This window comes from Nothobranchius furzeri, chromosome 1 (genome assembly GCF_043380555.1).
Source record: "Nothobranchius furzeri strain GRZ-AD chromosome 1, NfurGRZ-RIMD1, whole genome shotgun sequence".
Taxonomy (NCBI): Eukaryota; Metazoa; Chordata; class Actinopteri; order Cyprinodontiformes; family Nothobranchiidae; genus Nothobranchius; species Nothobranchius furzeri.
In genome coordinates this window covers 92,798,267-92,820,537 of record NC_091741.1, presented here as the reverse complement: position 1 = coordinate 92,820,537, position 22,271 = coordinate 92,798,267, and the positions used below count along the sequence as shown (strand labels likewise).

At 44.3% G+C, this 22,271-nt stretch overlaps 6 protein-coding genes across 32 annotated transcripts in view; all 6 read left to right on the top strand.

Moving 5' to 3' along the window:
* LOC107376386 (protocadherin gamma-C5) overlaps window positions 1-22,271 on the top strand; it is a 344,488-nt gene that overhangs the window by 298,333 nt on the left and 23,884 nt on the right. The window lies entirely within an intron of this gene.
* LOC107376445 (protocadherin gamma-C5-like) lies at window positions 751-3,890 on the top strand. The gene has a single exon (XM_015945552.3). The coding sequence runs from the start codon at window positions 1,372-1,374 to the stop codon at window positions 3,865-3,867; it is 2,496 nt and encodes an 831-aa protein (XP_015801038.3). The 5' UTR covers window positions 751-1,371; the 3' UTR covers window positions 3,868-3,890.
* Window positions 4,699-7,189, top strand: LOC107373266 (protocadherin gamma-C5). The gene has a single exon (XM_015941456.3). It carries the CDS (start codon window positions 4,699-4,701, stop codon window positions 7,180-7,182), a length of 2,484 nt encoding a protein of 827 aa, XP_015796942.3. The 3' UTR covers window positions 7,183-7,189.
* Window positions 8,160-14,945, top strand: LOC107376455 (protocadherin gamma-C5). The gene has a single exon (XM_070551732.1). It carries the CDS (start codon window positions 8,160-8,162, stop codon window positions 10,626-10,628), a length of 2,469 nt encoding a protein of 822 aa, XP_070407833.1. The 3' UTR covers window positions 10,629-14,945.
* LOC129162851 (protocadherin gamma-C5) lies at window positions 15,533-18,738 on the top strand. The gene has a single exon (XM_054739075.2). It carries the CDS (start codon window positions 16,255-16,257, stop codon window positions 18,721-18,723), a length of 2,469 nt encoding a protein of 822 aa, XP_054595050.2. The 5' UTR covers window positions 15,533-16,254; the 3' UTR covers window positions 18,724-18,738.
* LOC139070094 (protocadherin gamma-C5-like) lies at window positions 19,127-22,271 on the top strand. The gene has a single exon (XM_070551741.1). The coding sequence runs from the start codon at window positions 19,596-19,598 to the stop codon at window positions 22,062-22,064; it is 2,469 nt and encodes an 822-aa protein (XP_070407842.1). The 5' UTR covers window positions 19,127-19,595; the 3' UTR covers window positions 22,065-22,271.

The window sequence follows — 22,271 nt, the reverse complement described above, 5'->3', positions numbered from 1 at the left end:
TTTTATTTTAGGAGTTAGTTTTACTGAATTCATTTGATTATTTGGGCATTTTTATGTATTAATAGTTTAACACCATATACGTCATGAAACACATTTCTGTGAATTATTCTACGAACACTGAATTACATTAATTATTCCTATAACTGTGTTTCCCTTTATATTAAATATGTGAAATGCTCTTTAAGCGTGTGCGATGCAGAAAATTAGATCAGCCATGATGTGTGTGTCTGAGAGTCAGAAAGACAGAGACGAAGGAAGAGCAGCATTAAGCGCCGTTCTGCCTCATGCGCGCTCCCCCTCCCCAACTCACTTGCTCTACAGACCTACATACGGGTATTTCACGTTGGCTTCTGTCATAAATCTTTGTCTGAGCCGTGCGTGGAGCTGTGGAGACGTAGTGACGTAATGTGAAAGCTGCACTGGCTTTGTCTGACCACAGGAAGGCAACAAAGAGCCTTGTTTCCCATACAGACATCCAGGTGTATGAAGGAAAAACGAGTCTCATAACCTTTTAATTAATTCAAATATTATTAATGCGTCTACTTGTTAAAGTAGCACACTAGGAAAATGTCACACACACACACACACAGCTCTACGTTCTGAATTTTCTCTCCTCCTGCAACAGTCACCATCTCTGCAAGCAGGACTCACGTTTGTGTCATGCTGACGCACACACTTAACCTTTTGGACCCAACACACTTTTCCTCGCCTCGTATTGTTGTTCTAATCAACTGAGGGAAAGTGTAATCCGTGTTATCTATGTAACCATGTTATGTTCTCCTCGCGCATGCAGGCCTCCTCTGTGCAAACGCTGTCGAGTTTCAATTACAAGGAAATGTTAATCTTGTAAACACCGATCTATTTTTGTTCTCTGAACGAAGGTATAATCAGTGGTATATTTATTACAGAAATATATGACATTTACAAAACATTTTGTGATTCTTTTGTTTCATTTTCTTTAAAAACAAGATTTCATTTATATATTTTCATCTCAGAATGCACAGTCAAATGTCTTATAGTTTATAAATATTCAAAATAAAATATGAGAGGGTTAGTTATTTAATAAGAGCCATTAATATTTCATATTGCACTATTCAATGCAGGGTGGTTTTACTTTGGTCCTACCGTACGTCCCTGCTATGCCAGGATTGGTGGAAACCACTTTACCATTTGCACCAATCACGTGCTGAGCTGTACAAAGAGATCTTCTCTGTCTCAGCGACTCGCATCAGGCTGGGGGCGTTGCAATGTTCCGCACAGGAGGAGAGGAATGCAGACACAAAGCATGACTTTTATATCAGATGCTTCATCTGAATGGGATTTTAAACCTTCGATTTTTCATTTAAAACTCTGGGAGTCGGATGAAATAATATGGCATTTTGGGGACGTGGAATAATGTGGATCAAATCACCGACATGGCAGCTGCTTCTGTGGTGGCATCATTTCTTGCTCTTGTGGAGTACAATAGACGGACAGACTCGCTACAGCATCCCAGAGGAGCTGAAACGTGCATCGGTGGTAGGAAATATAGCCAAAGACTTGGGTTTGGTTGTTTCTGAGCTCTATCAACGCAAATTGCGGATAACCTCTGAAGCTGGTAAGCAGTATTTTAATGTAGACCTGGGGAAAGGAGAACTGGTGGTGACTGACAGAATAGACCGAGAGGAGCTGTGTGGACAAAGCCCGTCGTGTTTGCTGCCTTTGGAGTTGGTCATAGATAACCCTCTACAACTGCACAGAGTGGAAATTGAAATTCAGGACACAAACGATCATTCTCCCAGCTTTAGCACGAAAGAAAAACTTGTGAAAATCGCAGAGCTTGTAAACCCAGGAGCGCGATTTCCTTTAGAGAGCGCACAAGATCCTGATGTGGGCTTGAACTCTGTCCGGACGTATCTCATAAGCAAAAATGATCATTTCAAGCTGATTGTTAAAAACCTAAAAGATGGAAGAAAGATCCCCGAACTGGTTCTGGAAAAACCTCTTGATAGAGAAAAGCTGCAGGTGCACAACCTCATCCTGACCGCGGTAGATGGAGGGGATCCGGTGCGTTCAGGGACGTCTGAAATTACAGTGATTGTTCTTGACAATAACGACAACGCGCCGCAGTTCGAAAAACAACTATATGAGGCTAATATCAGTGAAAAGACTAGACCTGGTACTGAGATTTTACGAGTTAAAGCCACAGATGCAGACGAGGGATTAAACGGGGAAATTGAATATTTATTTGCGGAACAAACTACTGATCTGATCGTATCATTATTTCACGTTAATCCGTCTACAGGAGCTGTTGCTGTCAAAGGAACGTTAGATCATGAAACCAGCGCTTTACACAGGTTTGATATCACAGCAAAAGATAAAGGAAATCCTGAAATGGATGGTCACTGCAGCGTGGAAATAAAAATAACTGACATTAATGATAATATTCCTGAAATAATAGTCACATCCTTAACAACACCTGTCGCTGAGGACTCTGCTATCGGTACAGTAATTGCAATAATAAGTGCAAAAGACCCGGATTCAGGTGATAATGGCAAGGTTACCTTGACTGTTTCTCCCAAATCTCCCTTTAAGTTAAATCCTTCAGTCTCTAAACATTATTCTTTAGTAACGAATGGTCCGCTTGACCGGGAGAAGAATAGTTACTATAGTGTTCAAATAACTGCTACTGATTCAGGGAAACCCGCGTTATCGAGCGAAAAAACAATTGTTGTTGAGCTATTAGATGTAAATGACAGTCCACCACTGTTCTCCCAACTTTCTTACATAGTTTATGTTAAAGAAAATCATCCTCCGGGGATAATTTTGTGCTCAGTATCAGCATCTGATCTGGATTCAGGAGAAAACGCAAAGATCTCTTACTCCATCCTGGACTCGAAAGTCCAGGACGTCTCTGTCTCATCTTATGTTTACATGAACTCAGACAACGGCAGCATCTACAGCATGCACTCGTTTGACTATGAGAAGCTGAAGGTGTTTCAGATTGTGGTCCAGGCAAAGGATCAGGGCTCTCCGTGTCTCAGCAGCAACGCTACAGTCCATGTTTTTATCCTGGACCAGAACGACAACGCCCCCATTGTTATTTACCCCTCCTCCGCTGCCCTGGGCTCCCTCTCTCACCAGAGGATGCCCCGCTCCGCTAAGGCGGGTCACCTGGTTACCAAGGTGACGGCGGTGGACGCTGACTCGGGACACAACGCCTGGATCTCCTACAGACTGGCGGAGGCCACGGAAACCTCTCTGTTCACCGTCAATCGGTACACAGGAGAGGTGAGGACTAAACGCGCTGTGTCCGAGCAGGACGAGTCCTCTCAGAGGCTGCTGATAGAGATCAAGGACGATGGAGAACCGCTCCAGTCCGCCACCACCACGGTGTCCATCCTGCTGGAGGACGGTCTCCATGAGCCCATGTTAGAGCTCCGACACAAAGCGTCCGAGCCCAGCAAGAAAACTGGCAGAATCACCCTTTACCTGATCCTGTCTCTGGCCTCGGTGTCCGTGCTGTCTCTGGTCACGTTTCTCATCTTAGCGGTTAAATGCATCAGGAGCAGCAGGAGCAGCGGGAGCTGCTGCATCAGACGGAGCGACTGTGATGATTACAAGAAGCCCAACAGGAACCTGCAGATTCAGCTCAACACTGATGGACCCATAAAGTACGTGGAGGTCCTGGGAGGAGACATGATGTCCCAGAGTCAGTCCTTCAGGTCCTGCATGTCTCCCATGTCAGAGTACAGCGACTTCACTCTGATTAAACCCAGCAGCACCACAGACTTTAAAGAAGTCATCAGCGTTCTGGATGCGTCTTTACCCGACAGCACCTGGACCTTTGAGAGCCAGCAGGTGAGCAGGAAACAAGATCTTTATTAAGTAAAAATTACACAAAAGTTACGTCTCAAATACATTTATGTAAAGAATATATCTGTCATTAAGCCCCTGACTTTGCACTGTATTTCTGTATCAATGCATTTAAATAAATATGCATTTGCGGCACTTTATGCATTAAATATTATCCACAACAATATAACTTTAAACTCGACAACGTCTATATTTCACGTGAACGATGCGTACCTGGTACTTTAAATCCTAAAATCTTAAATCATTCCTAGAACTTTCAGCAGCAAAAATGTGGAAAGTGACTCCACATTCCTTTGGATGAGATGTTTAAATTAATAAATTAATTAAAACAATCATTATAACATTTTACCTTTTCAAAATGGCGTATCATTGCTTTCTTTTTGTCCCTTTTTTTCTTTTGTTCTTTCTTTTTAATTTACTTTTTATGCTTTATTCGTTTGTTTTCCTGTAACATGATTTAATGGCACTGGCTGGTGTTTGTAGTTATCCCTTTAGAAAAGCCGCACAAGCCATGATTGCTCTGTGCCTTTAAGTGTTGATCAGCTGTCTTCCCATTGGACGGGAGTCAGACGCATCTGCACCAATGTGATTCAGAACTGTACAAAGCAATCTAGTCCCTGCCCCCGTCCAGCCTCCGTGCTCAAACGCGCACAATGCATCGAACAAGAGGAGAGGAGACGCAATGAGCTTCACTTTACGATATGAAGATTTTATATTTTGGTTTAAATTCACGCTCCGTCCGTTCTGAAGACTATGGGTGGATAATAAAGTTTGAGAGAATGGATTTTATCATTTTCCTCTGTGCTTTTTCGGGTGGACTTAACGTGTTATAGCGGACTAAGGATGACAAAGAAAAAAGGATGCCGAGGCTGGAGATGGCTTGCGCTCTGGTGGCACCTTTTCCTTCTCCTGTGGAAGACAATAGACGCACAGACTCGTTATAGCATCCAGGAGGAATTAAAAGATGGATCGGTGGTAGGAAATCTTGCAAAAGATTTAGGCTTGAGATTATCCGAGATTTATGACCGCAAACTGAGCGTTCCTTCTGCTGCAGGTAAGCAGTATTTCAGCGTGGATGCGGGGAAGGGCGAGCTGCTGGTGAATGACCGGATAGACAGAGAAGGTTTGTGTGGACAAAGCGCGAGCTGCGTAATACCTCTGCAGGTTGTGGTGGAGGATCCGTTACAACTGTTCCGCGTGGAAGTAGAAATCCAAGACATTAACGACAACTCACCGACATTCCCCTCTAAAGACATTTCTCTAGAGATAGCGGAATCTACAGCAACTGGAGCTCGTTTTCCACTTGAATACGCTTTGGACCCGGATGTTGGCAGTAATTCTCTGAAGTCGTACACACTCAGCAAGGACGAGTGTTTTGCCATTAGAATTAAGGAGGTTGCTGGTGGAAGAAAGGTCCCTGAATTAATTTTGGCAAAAGGTTTAGATCGAGAGAGAATAGCTGCTCACAAGCTTCTGTTGACGGCTGTAGATGGAGGGAACCCAGCCAGGTCAGGGACCGCCCAGATAACTATTACAGTCCTAGACAATAATGATAACATTCCTGCTTTTGAAAAATCCTTGTATAAAGTCTCTGTTGCTGAAGATGCTGCAGAGGGGGCGTTAATAGCGCAAACTAAGGCTTCAGATACGGATTATGGTGCAAATGGAGAGGTTGAATATTCTTTTGGAGTGCACACATCAGATGCGGTTCTGTCTGTTTTTACCATCGATCCTGTAACAGGAACAGTTTTCCTTAAAGGGAAATTAGATTTTGAAACAACTGCCAATTATGAAATAGACATTAGCGCAAAAGACAAGGGAACTCCGAGAATGGAGGGGCATTGTAGTTTACATGTTGAAGTTTTTGACATTAACGATAATGCTCCAGAGATCCTGATTACATCTCATCCAAAGCCGGTGCGCGAGGACGCCCCTAATGGCACCGTGGTGGCTTTGATCAATGCACAAGATCTGGATTCAGGTGATAACGGAAAAGTTCAGTTAAAGCTACCAAAAAACTCAAATTTTGCGCTGAAACCTTCATTTTCTCAGAATTACGCACTTATAACAAACGGTGTTTTGGATCGAGAGAATGTGTCAGAGTATCATGTTGAGATAACAGCGACAGACGCAGGCTCACCTCCACTGTCCAGTAAGAAAACTGTAGTTGTCAGCATCACTGATGTGAATGATAACGCTCCTGTGTTCTCTCAGCCCTCCTATAACGTGTATCTAAAGGAGAACGGAGTACCAGGTTCTATTCTGTACTCAGTATCAGCATCTGATCTGGATTCAGGAGAAAACGCAAAGATCTCTTACTCCATCCTGGACTCTAAAGTCCAGGACGTCTCTGTCTCATCTTATGTTTACATGAACTCAGACAACGGCAGCATCTACAGCATGCACTCGTTTGACTATGAGAAGCTGAAGGTGTTTCAGATTGTGGTCCAGGCAAAGGATCAGGGCTCTCCGTGTCTCAGCAGCAACGCTACAGTCCATGTTTTTATCCTGGACCAGAACGACAACGCTCCCGCTGTTATTTACCCCTCCTCCGCTGCCCTGGGCTCCCTCTCTCACCAGAGGATGCCCCGCTCCGCTAAGGCGGGTCACCTGGTTACCAAGGTGACGGCGGTGGACGCTGACTCGGGACACAACGCCTGGATCTCCTACAGACTGGCGGAGGCCACGGACACCTCTCTGTTCACCGTCAATCAGTACACAGGAGAGGTGAGGACTAAACGCGCTGTGTCCGAGCAGGACGAGTCCTCTCAGAGGCTGCTGATAGAGATCAAGGACGATGGAGAACCGCTCCAGTCCGCCACCACCACGGTGTCCATCCTGCTGGAGGACGGTCTCCATGAGCCCATGTTAGAGCTCCGACACAAAGCGTCCGAGCCCAGCAAGAAAACTGGCAGAATCACCCTTTACCTGATCCTGTCTCTGGCCTCGGTGTCCGTGCTGTCTCTGGTCACGTTTCTCATCTTAGCGGTTAAATGCATCAGGAGCAGCGGGAGCTGCTGCATCAGACGGAGCGACTGTGATGATTACAAGAAGCCCAACAGGAACCTGCAGATTCAGCTCAACACTGATGGACCCATAAAGTACGTGGAGGTCCTGGGAGGAGACATGATGTCCCAGAGTCAGTCCTTCAGGTCCTGCATGTCTCCCATGTCAGAGTACAGCGACTTCACTCTGATTAAACCCAGCAGCACCACAGACTTTAAAGAAGTCATCAGCGTTCTGGATGCGTCTTTACCCGACAGCACCTGGACCTTTGAGAGCCAGCAGGTGAGCAGGAAACGAGATCTTTATTATAAAAACACATAACGCACAGAGGTAATTAAATGACAACATAACATTATTTTGTTGGTCTTTAACTCTATTCTATTTTGCGCTGTCTGTGAGTAAATGTATATGGTACGTTATTTTATTCCTCAGTATGAAATGTTATCCACGTAAAGTTTTTTGAATAAATCGGCTATCTATCTATTATCTATCTATCTATCTATCTATCTATCTATCTATCTATCTATCTATCTATCTATCTATCTATCTATCTATCTATCTATCTATCTATCTATCTATCTATCTATCTATCTATCTATCTATCTATCTATCATCTATCATCTATCATCTATCTATCATCTATCTATCTATCTATCTATCTATCTATCTATCTATCTATCTATCTATCTATCTATCTATCTATCTATCTATCTATCTGAGCTGTGAATTGTTGTATAAACATGTGAGGCAGCTGTACTGGCGCAGTTCAGCACCATGAGACTGGACACCGACAAGTGACCGTTTTATAGCTGCAGGGTTAGAATAGTAAGCTAATATGTATTTATTTATTTATTTATTTATTTATTTATTTATTTATTTATTTATTTATTTATTCATTCATTCATTCATTCATTCATTCATTCATTCATTTAAAATGTTTTGACTTTGATTAGCAACGTGGCTTAGAGCTCAAATGCACATGTGCAGGCTGCCACTTTAAGAGCTGATCCGCTGCACCTCATTGGCTGTTGCTGAGGGATCCCGTACACCAATAGGATTTTAAACTGTACAAAGCAATCTAGTCCCTTCCCCCATGCAGCTACAACGCTAGACTGCAATGAGCTCAGGATGGGAGAGCAATAAGCGGTTGTTTTCTTTCATTGTAATACGCGATCGCCCGGAGATTTGCTCAAAGGATGTGGTTTTGGTAGAGAATGAGATATCTGTCACTACTATGGGTACCGATGCTGCTTTAAAAAGGACACAAATGGAAATTACCGAAAAATAAAAGCTTTAGGATGACAAAGAGAAAAGGATACCGATGCTGGAGATGGCTGACTCTCTGGTGGCATAATTTCTTCCTTTTGTGGAATATAACAAACGGACAGGCGCGCTACAGCATCCCGGAGGAGCTGAAACGTGGATCTGTTGTTGGAAACGTGGCCAAAGATCTGGGTTTGGGATTATCTGAGATTTTCGACCGCAGGATGCGTGTCGCCTCTGAGGCTGGCGAGCAGTATTTCAGCGTGGATGCGGGAAAGGGCGAGCTGGTAGTGAATGACAGAATAGACAGAGAGGCTTTATGTGGACAAAGCGCCAGCTGCGTTCTACCGCTGCAGGTTGTCGTTGAGAATCCGTTGCAATCTCATCGAATAGAGGTGGAAATAAGAGACATTAATGACAATTCTCCGAGTTTTCTCACACAAGAGATTAACCTGAAAATACCGGAGTCGGTAGTTGTCGGCAAACGTTTCCCTGTAGGAAGCGCGGAGGATGCTGACGTTGGAAGTAATTCTTTAAAAACATACTCACTTAGCAAAAACGATCACTTCAGTTTAAAGCTTAAAGACACAAAAAACGGTAAATCCGTTCCAGAGCTGGTGTTAGAACGCCCGCTGGACAGAGAGAAGAATGCTCTGCATCAGCTGCTACTGACAGCCTTAGACGGAGGAAACCCGGTCAGATCAGGAACCTGTAAGATCACAGTCACAGTCCTGGATGTTAACGACAACTTCCCAGTTTTCAGCGAGAGTGAATACAAAGTTTCCTTAAAGGAGAACAGCACTAAAGGGACATTTGTGATCAAGCTAGTAGCTACTGATGCTGATGAGGGTCTCAATGGCGAAGTTAAATTTTCCTTTGGGTCTCAAACTTCAGACACTATATTATCAACATTTGAAATTAATGATGTAACTGGTGAAATTAAATTGAAAGGTCCCCTAGATTATGAAACGAGTAAATCCTACCTCATCGATGTAACTGCTAGAGACAAAGGGGTTCCTGAAATGGAGGGTGACTGTCGTGTCCAAATTGACTTAGAGGATAATAATGATAACGTTCCTGAGATTGTACTGACATCTAAACCCAGCCCCGTGCGCGAGGACGCACCAAGCGGAACGGTGGTAGCTTTAATTGGTGCACGAGATCTCGATTCTGCTGAGAACGGAAAAGTAACGTTACATCTCACCAAAAACGTTCCTTTCACTCTGAAACCTTCGTTTTCTAATAATTATGAACTATTAACAAACGGTCCTCTAGACCGGGAAAAAGTCTCACAATATAATATCGAAATTACGGCTTTTGATTCGGGCTCTCCGCCACTGTCCAGTAAAAAGATCATACCTGTCAGCGTGTCTGATGTGAATGATAACGCTCCTGTGTTCTCTCAGCCCTCCTATAACGTGTATCTAAAGGAGAACGGAGTACCAGGTTCTATTCTGTACTCAGTATCAGCATCTGATCTGGATTCAGGAGAAAACGCAAAGATCTCTTACTCCATCCTGGACTCTAAAGTCCAGGACGTCTCTGTCTCATCTTATGTTTACATGAACTCAGACAACGGCAGCATCTACAGCATGCACTCGTTTGACTATGAGAAGCTGAAGGTGTTTCAGATTGTGGTCCAGGCAAAGGATCAGGGCTCTCCGTGTCTCAGCAGCAACGCTACAGTCCATGTTTTTATCCTGGACCAGAACGACAACGCCCCCACTGTTATTTACCCCTCCTCCGCTGCCCTGGGCTCCCTCTCTCACCAGAGGATGCCCCGCTCCGCTAAGGCGGGTCACCTGGTAACCAAGGTGACGGCGGTGGACGCTGACTCGGGACACAACGCCTGGATCTCCTACAGACTGGCGGAGGCCACGGACACCTCTCTGTTCACCGTCAATCAGTTCACAGGAGAGGTGAGGACTAAACGCGCTGTGTCCGAGCAGGACGAGTCCTCTCAGAGGCTGCTGATAGAGATCAAGGACGATGGAGAACCGCTCCAGTCCGCCACCACCACGGTATCCATCCTGCTGGAGGACGGTCTCCATGAGCCCATGTTAGAGCTCCGACACAAAGCGTCCGAGCCCAGCAAGAAAACTGGCAGAATCACCCTTTACCTGATCCTGTCTCTGGCCTCGGTGTCCGTGCTGTCTCTGGTCACGTTTCTCATCTTAGCGGTTAAATGCATCAGGAGCAGCAGGAGCAGCGGGAGCTGCTGCATCAGACGGAGCGACTGTGATGATTACAAGAAGCCCAACAGGAACCTGCAGATTCAGCTCAACACTGATGGACCCATAAAGTACGTGGAGGTCCTGGGAGGAGACATGATGTCCCAGAGTCAGTCCTTCAGGTCCTGCATGTCTCCCATGTCAGAGTACAGCGACTTCACTCTGATTAAACCCAGCAGCACCACAGACTTTAAAGAAGTCATCAGCGTTCTGGATGCGTCTTTACCCGACAGCACCTGGACCTTTGAGAGCCAGCAGGTGAGCGAGATTTAAATAAAAAAAATTACCGGGTTTTGTATGTCTGAACAGCTCGATTTTGATTCGTGTCCAATGTGTTTTCACTCATGGCTTAATCTGCTTCAAAACCAAACTATATGTTTTGCAAATTATTACATCATAATATAAGATTTAAAAACTACTGACATGCGAAATAATTTATACATATCTTTTACGAAGATTTTGACATTTTACATATAAATTACACTCAACTAAAATATAAATGCAACACCTTTGTTTCTGCCCCGATTTTTCATGAGATGGACTTAAAGATCTAAAATTCATTCCAGATACACAATATTACCATTTCTCTCAAACATTGTTCACAAATCAGTCTAAATTGGTGATAGTTAGCACTTCTGCTTTGCTGAGATAATCCATCCCACCTCACAGGTGTGCCACATCAAGATGCTGATCTGACATCATGAGTGGTACAAATTTGTACCTTATACTGCCCACAATAAAAGGCCACCCTGGAATGTTTAGTTTTGTCTCAGCAAAATGCCACAAGCATTGATGAAGCATGCAATTGGCATGCTGACAGCAGGAATGTCAACCAGATTTGTTGCTCGTGCATTGGATGTTCATTTCTCCACCATAAGCCGTCTCCAAAGGTGTTTCAGAGAATATGGCAGTACATCCAACCGGCCTCACAACCGCAGACGACGTGTAACCACACCAGCCCAGGACCTCCACATCCAGCAGGTTTACCTCCAAGATCGTCAGAGACCAGCCACTCAGACAGCTGCTGAAACAATTGGTTTGCATAACCAAACAATTTCTGCACAAACTGTCAGAAACCGTCTCAAGGAATCTCAACTGCATGCTCATCGTCCTCATCGGGGTCTTGACCTGACTCCAGCTCGTCGCCGTAACAGACTTGAGTGGGCAAATGCTCACATTCGATGGCGTCTGGCACGTTGGAGAGGTGTTCTCTTCATGGATGAATCTCGGTTTCCATTGTTCAGGACAGATGGCAGACAACGTCTGTGGCATCGTGTGGGTGAGCTCTTTGCCAATGTCAATGTTGTGGATCGAGTGGCCCATGGTGGTGGTGGGGTTGTGGTATGGGCAGGAATCTGTTATGGACGAAGAACACAGGTGTGTTTTTAGGGATGGGTACCTTTGACATTTGAATTGATTCGGTACTAATTCCCGGTACCTAGGAATCGATACCGGTACTTAACGGTACCAACTTTCGATACTTTTGAGTGTTTATTATTTTAATTCTCTTTTATAATTAAATATATATTTTTCTCAATATATTACAATATTTGATAAATTCACGATAAATAACATTCAACTGTTTGTATTTTAACTTTGTCCTTGTAGTTTTATAAGCTGATAATTAATCTGAAGCAAACATCTTTACTGTGAACTAAATTTACTGTGTATCTTCATTCCTTTGGCCATCTTTTTTCATTTAATTTTTTACAGGGAAGTTAGAATTTCCGAGGAGAAAGTGAACGCACCATTAGCTGATAACAACGGTGGCAATGGAAGCTAACATATCAAGCTAATGTTATCTTGAACAGTTTATTTAACTGCTGGAGCAGATTAAAACGATGATGCCTCACACTTAAATCGTTGTCACTGGTTTCATCTTCACCCAATCACCCGTCGCATTTAGTAAAGTGAAGCCAAACTTTAGAGCGCGTTCATGTTCTTCTAGTCGGATTTTTGGAGTTCCGAGGAGAAAGCGAATGCACCATTAGCGAAACGGAAGCTAACATATAAAGCTAACGTTATCTTAAACATTTTATTGACCTACCAGAGCAGATTAAGATGAGGATGTCTCACTTAGATCGTTGTCGCTGGTTTCATCATCACCCAGTTACCCATCACATTTAGTGAAGTGGACCCAAGCTTTAGCGTGTGTTCTTTCTACCATGCTGCTCTGTTTACAACTCACTCGCAGCGACCGACAACATAATGCTCTTGCGCATGCGCAGCTGTTTTGGCAAGTTCTCATTATGAAGGATGGGTACCGAAACGAGGCACCATTTGAAATGACGTGAATCGGTGCTCGGTCGGTACTATGGAATTTGGTCGGTACATTAAAAAGTACCGAATTCGGTACCCATCCCTATGTGTTTTATTGATGGCATTTTGAATGCACAAAGATACCGTGATGAGATCCTGAGGCCCATTGTTGTGCCGTACATCCATGAACATCACCTCATGTTTCAGCAAGATGATGCGCGGCCCCATGTTGCAAGAATCTGTACTCAATTCTTGGAAGCTGAAAATGTCCCAGTTCTTGCATGGCTAGCATACTCACCGGACATGTCACCCGTTGAGGGATGTGTTTGACCGGCATATACGACAGCGTGTACTAGTGGTGTGCATCTCTACCTGCCTCACGATTCAATCCGATTATCTGCCTAACGATTCGCTTTGAGTCTGAAATGCATCATGATTCTTCACACAAACATTTTCGTTACTTAATAAAGGCAGTAGAATAGTTTTCAATTTCTTTTTGATTTCGAAATCCCTGAAAAACAGAACATTCATCTATTCACTATAATGAGCAATAATTTTTAAAGTGTGCTGCCTATAATTACTTAAGTAATACAAGAAATAATGTTTTCGGTAGAGCAGCTTTAAGATAAAATATTACTGAACTTAAAAATAGTAAACAAATACTGTTTTAAGTGATTCTTTCACATCCAGGATCCCAAAACCGAAATTAGCCCAGACATCCGATTTAAATGTAACGGGTACATCTTTGATTACTGATAATATTGGCCCTGTATCCCTGTCTGCCTTTTCTGTTTTAAATTGGCGCTAGGGCAACGCAGTGCACATGTCATTGCAACTCTGCCCCCAGAAGTAATTGTAAAACCTCAAAACTTTATTGTCCTGCATAGACATAGACCAGGGGTCAGCAACCTGTTCCCATCAAAGAGCCATTATTACCCGTTTCCCACAGTAAAGAAAACACTGGGAGCAACAGCAGCCGCAGCGTTGTGGGCGGGGCCTACCCTCAGACAGCAGAGAGCTGCTCACAACAGGTGACAGCAGCCAGTACCGGTCGCTCGTGTACGTCGAAGTTATCTTTCATAAGACGATAATCAATAAAACGATTTATATTAAGTGGATGCAGAAGTTGTAGCCCATCTCTGCCTACAATATTTTGATATTTTTCACCCTGTTGGTGGTTTTACTGAGCAGGTGCCACTTTTGTCATACGTTTATTTTTAAAGTTAAAGTCCCATTAGTTGTCACACACACAGGTGTGTGTGCGAAATTTGTCCTCCGCATTTGACCCATCCCCTGGGGGAGCGGTGAGCTGCAGACCCAGCTGCGCTCGGAAACTATTTGGTGGTTTAACCCCCCAATCCAACCCCTTAATGCTGAGTGTCATGCAGGGAGGCATTGGGTCCCATTTTTTCAAAGTCTTTGGTATGACCCGACCAGGAATCGAACCCCTGATCTCCCAGTCTCTGGGCAGACACTCTACCACTAGGCCACTGAGAAAGGGTTTTAAAACATGTTTAGACTGTTCAGAATACAAATCCAGGCTATGTCACATTTGATTGTTGTAATTAAACTTTGTAGGTGGGGAAGGTCAGAAAAGGATCCGATCAATTTGTTTTTCCCTCATTTACCGTCACAGAGATAACGGCGCAGTGCGGCTCTGGTGTTAATCAAGTTTAATTTTATCTCTTTGCAACAATTTTCACAAGAAAACAGAACAGTTAAAAGCAGGGCTTGTGTTGACCGGATAGTTCCCGTATTTGACTATTTATTTTGACGGAGAAAGAATAGAAAGAATTACTCGACGCAAGCAGACGAACTGACACTTTATTCGTTTCGCACATCGCAGATGTAGCTAAATCACTCAAGAAATGATTCCAATCTGAACATCTGAGCTGGGCACTATCAGCGTGTACTACATAAGGCCCACAGCGAGCTGAAGATGTGGAGAGGGGCTTGGAGCATGTCGCAGAACCAGAGCGCATGCAGGAAGATTCCTCCGACTGAAGCGAGACTTGTCACTTAGAAAATGTTCCCTGATTATGAAACTTTGGCTGAATAGTGCTTGTTCCTGTCTCCAATGTGGCAACACATCCAGGAGCCGTCTGAGGAGAATCCCAGAATCTCACATCCTCGTCAGCTCAGGAAGTGCCGATATGATTACGCACAAGCGTGACCCGTCAACCTGGTCTCACAGTAAGACTGGGTTGGGCCTGTTCAGGTTTACGCAGACAATCTTTACATTTAGAATTAGCATACACATGTAAAATTAATGCAGTAAAATATAAAGCATTTTATTTAAATATCCACTCATTGTTTTACAAGCACAGAGAGCCACATCAGATGGAAGGAAGAGCCGCATGCGGCTCCAGAGCCACGGGTTGCCGACCCCCGACATAGACATAGGGAGAAAATTTCATTATGTCATGTTGCTGCATCGATGCGGAATCATGCACGGCTGAATCGCGATGCATCTTAGAATCGATCATTTTTCCCACCTCTAGCGTGTACCAGTTCCCACTAATATCCAACAACTTCGCACAGCCATTGAAGAGGAGTGGACCAACATTTCACAGGCCACAAATGACAATCTGGTAAACTCTATGCGAAGAAGGTGTGTTGCACTGCATGAGGCAAATGGTGGTCACACCAGATCCTGACCGGTTCTGAGTCCCCAAACCCCCAATAAAGCAAAAAAAACTGCACATTCCAGGGTGGCCTTTTATTGTGGGCAGCATAAGGTACACCTGTGCACCACTCATGATGTCAGATCAGCATCTTGATGGGCACAACTGTGAGGTGGGATGGATTATCTCAGCAAAGCAGAAGTGCCCACTATCACACACTTAGACTGATTTGTGAACAATGTTTGAGAGAAATGGTAATATTGTGTATCTGGAATGAATTTTAGATCTTTAAGTCCATCTCATGAAAAATCGGAGCAGAAACAAAGGTGTTGCGTTTATATTTTTGTTGAGTGTATATTTATAATATGTATTTTTGATGTTGTGTATTTGTGCCGGATGAGGCCGAACCCTCCGATCAATTTAAAGAGGTAATATTGAACAATAAATAGATTAAATATTAAACTGGACTGCCATCAAATCAAATGCACTTTGATCTTTATACTTGTTATTAGTTAGTGAAAAAAAAACTTCATTTTAAATTCGTTATAGACCAACGTGAAAAATGAAATAGAAGAATTGTGCATTTCCTTGAGGTAAACAGATGTTGTCTTTATTTAACGTTTCTATTTTAATTACTTTATTTCACAGTGGTTTTAGATTCATACTAAATGTTTAACTTCCTCCAGTCCACTGATGCGCTGCCCCAATTCACCCTTCTGTCTCTGGCTTATTGGTTTGTGTGGTGGAAGCTTTGCTCCAATAAAACCCGCTGCTGTACAAAAAGATCTACTCCCTCCCCATCCTCTCTCTGCACAGAGGGTTTTGCTTAGACACCGCCAGCAGCGAACGGTTCGTTCGAACACCCATTTTGGATCAGATATTGTTAATTTACATCTCATGATGCGTACATTTGGATTTTCTTGGAGCGCGAAAGTTTCCTTATTGGTGGATTTCCATGTCGGATCAGTTTTTCTATAATATTTCTGTGGAAACAAACATGCAGTAACGGACCTGGGATGACAAAGACAATGGATTACCGAGACTGGGGATGGATGGCTCTCCGGTGGCATTATTTCTTCCTCTTGTGGAGTCTAGCAAACGCACAGACTCGCTACAGCATCCCAGAGGAGCTGGAAAACGGCTCCCTGGTTGGAAGCCTGGCCAAAGATCTGGGATTGGGACTTTCGGATATATTTGAGCGTAAGCTGCGTGTCGCCTCTGAGGCTGGTGAGCAGTACTTCAGCGTGGATGCGGGGAAGGGCGAGCTGCTGCTAAATGACCGGATAGACAGAGAGGCTTTGTGTGGACAAAGCGCGAGCTGCGTTCTACCTCTGCAGGTTGTGGTGGAAAACCCGCTGCAGTTACACAGAATAGAAGTCGAAATAAAAGACGTCAACGACAACGCTCCCACTTTTCTCAAAACGGATCACGTAATAGAAATAGCCGAATCCACCGTTGTAGGTGTCCGTTTTCCGCTCGAGATGGCAGAGGATCCCGACGTTGGTAGTAACGGGTTAAAAACCTATTCACTCAGCAAAGACGAGTGCTTCTCTTTAAAAGTTAAAGAAATTGAAAATGGGAGAAAAATTCCCGAGCTGGTATTAAATAAATCATTAGATCGGGAGAAAAGGGCGAGTCATAATTTAGTTCTTACAGCCATGGATGGAGGTAATCCTGTTAGGACCGGAACTTCCAAAATAACCATTAACGTGCTGGACATAAACGACAACGTTCCACAGTTTGAAAACGGCTTTTATAAAGTTGCTGTCAAAGAAAACAGTGAAAACGGTTCTTTTGTTATTACGACCAAAGCAACAGATGTAGATGAGGGTCCAAACGGAGAGATCGAGTATTCTCTTGGTGTTCACACACCACCAGCAGTTCTGTCCTTGTTTCATATAGATGTGGTAACCGGAGATGTTTATTTAAAACAACAATTAGACCACGAAATGCAGGCATCTTATCGAATAGATATTAGTGCAAGAGACAAAGGGCTGCCTAAAATGGAAGGTCACTGCACCGTGCAGGTGGATGTGTTGGATATAAATGATAATGCTCCTGAAATAATACTGACTTCTAAATCCACCTCTGTCCCTGAAGACTCACGCAGCGGGACTGTGGTTGCTTTGCTCAGTGTGCGTGATCTTGATTCAGGTGAAAACGCTAGAGTAACCCTGCAGCTCCCCAAAGGTTCCCCGTTTACACTCAAACCATCTTTTTCCAATAATTATGCTTTAGTGACGAACAATCCTTTAGACCGTGAGAAATACCCAGAGTTTAAAATAGAGATAACAGCGACTGACTCAGGCTCTCCTCCACTGTCCAGTAAGAAAACTGTAGTTGTCAGCATCACTGATGTGAATGATAACGCACCTGTGTTCTCTCAGCCCTCCTATAACGTGTATCTAAAGGAGAACGGAGTACCAGGTTCTATTCTGTACTCAGTATCAGCATCTGATCTGGATTCAGGAGAAAACGCAAAGATCTCTTACTCCATCCTGGACTCGAAAGTCCAGGACGTCTCTGTCTCATCTTATGTTTACATGAACTCAGACAACGGCAGCATCTACAGCATGCACTCGTTTGACTATGAGAAGCTGAAGGTGTTTCAGATTGTGGTCCAGGCAAAGGATCAGGGCTCTCCGTGTCTCAGCAGCAACGCTACAGTCCATGTTTTTATCCTGGACCAGAACGACAACGCTCCCGCTGTTATTTACCCCTCCTCCGCTGCCCTGGGCTCCCTCTCTCACCAGAGGATGCCCCGCTCCGCTAAGGCGGGTCACCTGGTTACCAAGGTGACGGCGGTGGACGCTGACTCGGGACACAACGCCTGGATCTCCTACAGACTGGCGGAGGCCACGGACACCTCTCTGTTCACCGTCAATCAGTACACAGGAGAGGTGAGGACTAAACGCGCTGTGTCCGAGCAGGACGAGTCCTCTCAGAGGCTGCTGATAGAGATCAAGGACGATGGAGAACCGCTCCAGTCCGCCACCACCACGGTGTCCATCCTGCTGGAGGACGGTCTCCATGAGCCCATGTTAGAGCTCCGACACAAAGCGTCCGAGCCCAGCAAGAAAACTGGCAGAATCACCCTTTACCTGATCCTGTCTCTGGCCTCGGTGTCCGTGCTGTCTCTGGTCACGTTTCTCATCTTAGCGGTTAAATGCATCAGGAGCAGCAGGAGCAGCGGGAGCTGCTGCATCAGACGGAGCGACTGTGATGATTACAAGAAGCCCAACAGGAACCTGCAGATTCAGCTCAACACTGATGGACCCATAAAGTACGTGGAGGTCCTGGGAGGAGACATGATGTCCCAGAGTCAGTCCTTCAGGTCCTGCATGTCCCCCATGTCAGAGTACAGCGACTTTTCTCTGATTAAACCCAGCAGCACCACAGACTTTAAAGAAGTCATCAGCGTTCTGGATGCGTCTTTACCCGACAGCACCTGGACCTTTGAGAGCCAGCAGGTGAGCAGGAAATGAAATAAGTTTAAAGTTTTTCTGCACGAATTTTAATTAAATTTTTAGTGACTAAAATATCTTCAAAATATAAAAAAATCTGTCAAATATTTATTTTTGTTCATGTTTTATATTCCTTTTATTTCATTTTATTTTTCTAAATAATCACTGATTTTTGGCGACGTGCTTTGAGTAGTATCAACATAAGTACACACACACACACACACACACACACGCGCACACACACACACACACACACACACACACACACACACACACACACACACACACACACACACAGCTGTCAATCTATCTATAAAATCTCATGAAAAATGTCAACGTTTCCCATTCGACTGGCTTTAATGTTTCAGCACCACAGATCTGGACAGCAGCATTTACAATTTCTGTGTTAGAAATCGTGGGCTTTATTTTTTTTTATTTTTATAAATTCGATAAAAATCTGATGGTGTTCAAGCAAACTCGTTATACAATATGATTCCTATTTGGTAACCAACTTTCTTTTATTTCTATGAAAATGATATAATATTAATTGAATATTTTTTGCGTATTTTCTTCATTATTTCCTGCAAATCTGTGTCTAAAACACTCCTCTCCTGCTCTCCTACTGGTTTGTAGGGAGAATATTGAGCACCAATGAAACGTGCAGCTGTACAAAGAGATCTAGTCCCTCCCCCTTGCAGCGAGTCTTCACAAACACCTACTGCATGGAGATGGAAGAAAGGCAGCGATGCTGCTATTAAATCTAAAACACATTATTTTTGCTCTTTGCTCGGATGTAATTGTGTGTTTTCCTTTGGAATAAGTCTCTGTGATGATGGATGGAATAGATATTCTTTTTGATCACGTTACTGGGAAATAATTCTTGCGAATCCGGAATGACAAAGACAAAAGGATACCGAGACTGGAGATGGAAAGCGGTCTGGTGGCATCATTTCTTCCTGTTGTGGAGTACAGTAGAAGGACAGACTCGCTACGGCATCCCAGAGGAGCTGAAACAGGGATCTGTAGTTGGAAACCTGGCCAAAGATCTGGGTTTGTCTTTATCTGACATCTTTGAGCGTAAACTGCGTGTCGCCTCTGAGGCTGGTGAGCAGTATTTCAGCGTGGATGCGGGGAAGGGCGAGCTGCTGGTGAATGACCGGATAGACAGAGAGGCTTTATGTGGACAAAGCGCCAGCTGCGTTCTGACTCTGCAGGTTGTGGTGGACAAACCATTACAACTGTTCCGGGTAGAGGTAGAAATACAAGATGTTAACGATAATTCTCCTAGATTCCCCTCGGCAGAAAAAACATTACAGATCGCTGAATCAGCCGCGGTAGGGACACATTTTCCACTGGAAACCGCGCAAGATCTCGACGTCGGAGTGAATTCTGTCAGGTCGTACACTTTGAGTAAGGATGACTTTTTTAGTTTAAAGATTAAAGACGTGTCCGGTGGAAAGAAGGCTCCAGAATTAATTCTATCTAAACCTATCGACAGAGAGAAAAAATCTACACATAAGCTTACACTAACCGCTCTAGATGGAGGAAATCCAGTAAAATCTGGATCCTGCCAAATAATAATACATGTGCTTGACAATAATGATAATTTTCCCGTTTTTGACAAAAACGTGTACAAGGTTTCTGTGAGTGAAAATAGTGTTAAAGACGCCTCCGTTGTTAGAGTGACAGCGAAAGACGCAGACGAAGGTTTGAATGGAGAGGTGGAGTTTTCATTCGGATCTCACACACCAGGCACTGTCCTGTCCATGTTTAACATCGACTCGTCAACCGGAGAAATCCGTTTGAGTGGAAACTTGGATTTTGAAAAAATAGCTAACTACGAAATTGACGTGACAGCTACAGATAAAGGAAGTCCGAGAATGGAGGGGCATTGCACGGTCCACGTGGATGTGCTGGATATTAACGATAACGCTCCAAGCATATTACTGACGTCAGAGCCGAACTCGGTGCCTGAGGACGCAGCGAGCGGTACCGTGGTTGCCTTAATTAGTGCTAGAGATCTTGATTCTGGAGAGAACGGCAGAGTAGTTTTAGAGCTTCCTAAAGCTGCTCCGTTTAAACTAAAACCATCTTTTTCTGATAATTACGCGCTGATAACAAGCGGAACTTTAGACCGAGAGACATTTTCAGGCTATGATGTTGAGATAACAGCAACTGATTTAGGTTCTCCCCCACTGTCTACTAAAAAGACTATTTCCGTTAATATTACTGACGTGAATGACAATCCACCCATTTTTACTCAGCCCTCCTATAACGTGTATCTAAAGGAGAACGGAGTACCAGGTTCTATTCTGTACTCAGTATCAGCATCTGATCTAGATTCAGGAGAAAACGCAAAGATCTCTTACTCCATCCTAGACTCGAAAGTCCAGGATGTCTCTGTCTCATCTTATGTTTACATGAACTCAGACAACGGCAGCATCTACAGCATGCACTCGTTTGACTATGAGAAGCTGAAGGTGTTTCAGATTGTGGTCCAGGCAAAGGATCAGGGCTCTCCGTGTCTCAGCAGCAACGCTACAGTCCATGTTTTTATCCTGGACCAGAACGACAACGCCCCCGCTGTTATTTACCCCTCCTCCGCTGCCCTGGGCTCCCTCTCTCACCAGAGGATGCCCCGCTCTGCTAAGGCGGGTCACCTGGTTACCAAGGTGACGGCGGTGGACGCTGACTCGGGACACAACGCCTGGATCTCCTACAGACTGGCGGAGGCCACGGACACCTCTCTGTTCACCGTCAATCAGTACACAGGAGAGGTGAGGACTAAACGCGCTGTGTCCGAGCAGGACGAGTCCTCTCAGAGGCTGCTGATAGAGATCAAGGACGATGGAGAACCGCTCCAGTCCGCCACCACCACGGTGTCCATCCTGCTGGAGGACGGGCTCCATGAGCCCATGTTAGAGCTCCGACACAAAGCGTCCGAGCCCAGCAAGAAAACTGGCAGAATCACCCTTTACCTGATCCTGTCTCTGGCCTCGGTGTCCGTGCTGTCTCTGGTCACGTTTCTCATCTTAGCGGTTAAATGCATCAGGAGCATCAGGAGCAGCGGGAGCTGCTGCATCAGACGGAGCGACTGTGATGATTACAAGAAGCCCAACAGGAACCTGCAGATTCAGCTCAACACTGATGGACCCATAAAGTACGTGGAGGTCCTGGGAGGAGACATGATGTCCCAGAGTCAGTCCTTCAGGTCCTGCATGTCTCCCATGTCAGAGTACAGCGACTTCACTCTGATTAAACCCAGCAGCACCACAGACTTTAAAGAAGTCATCAGCGTTCTGGATGCGTCTTTACCCGACAGCACCTGGACCTTTGAGAGCCAGCAGGTGAGCAGGAAATGAAATAAGTTTAAAGTTTTTCTGCGCGAAATTTAAAACACTTTCTGTGAGTGCTAAAAATATCTTAAATCAGGAAATAAAAAACGTTAATTTTTTCTTACTTCATATTAATTTGATTTTCTAAATAATCACTGATTGCTTGTGAAGTGTTTTGTGAACACACAGAGAGAGAGAGAGAGAGAGAGAGAGAGAGAGAGAGAGAGAGAGAGA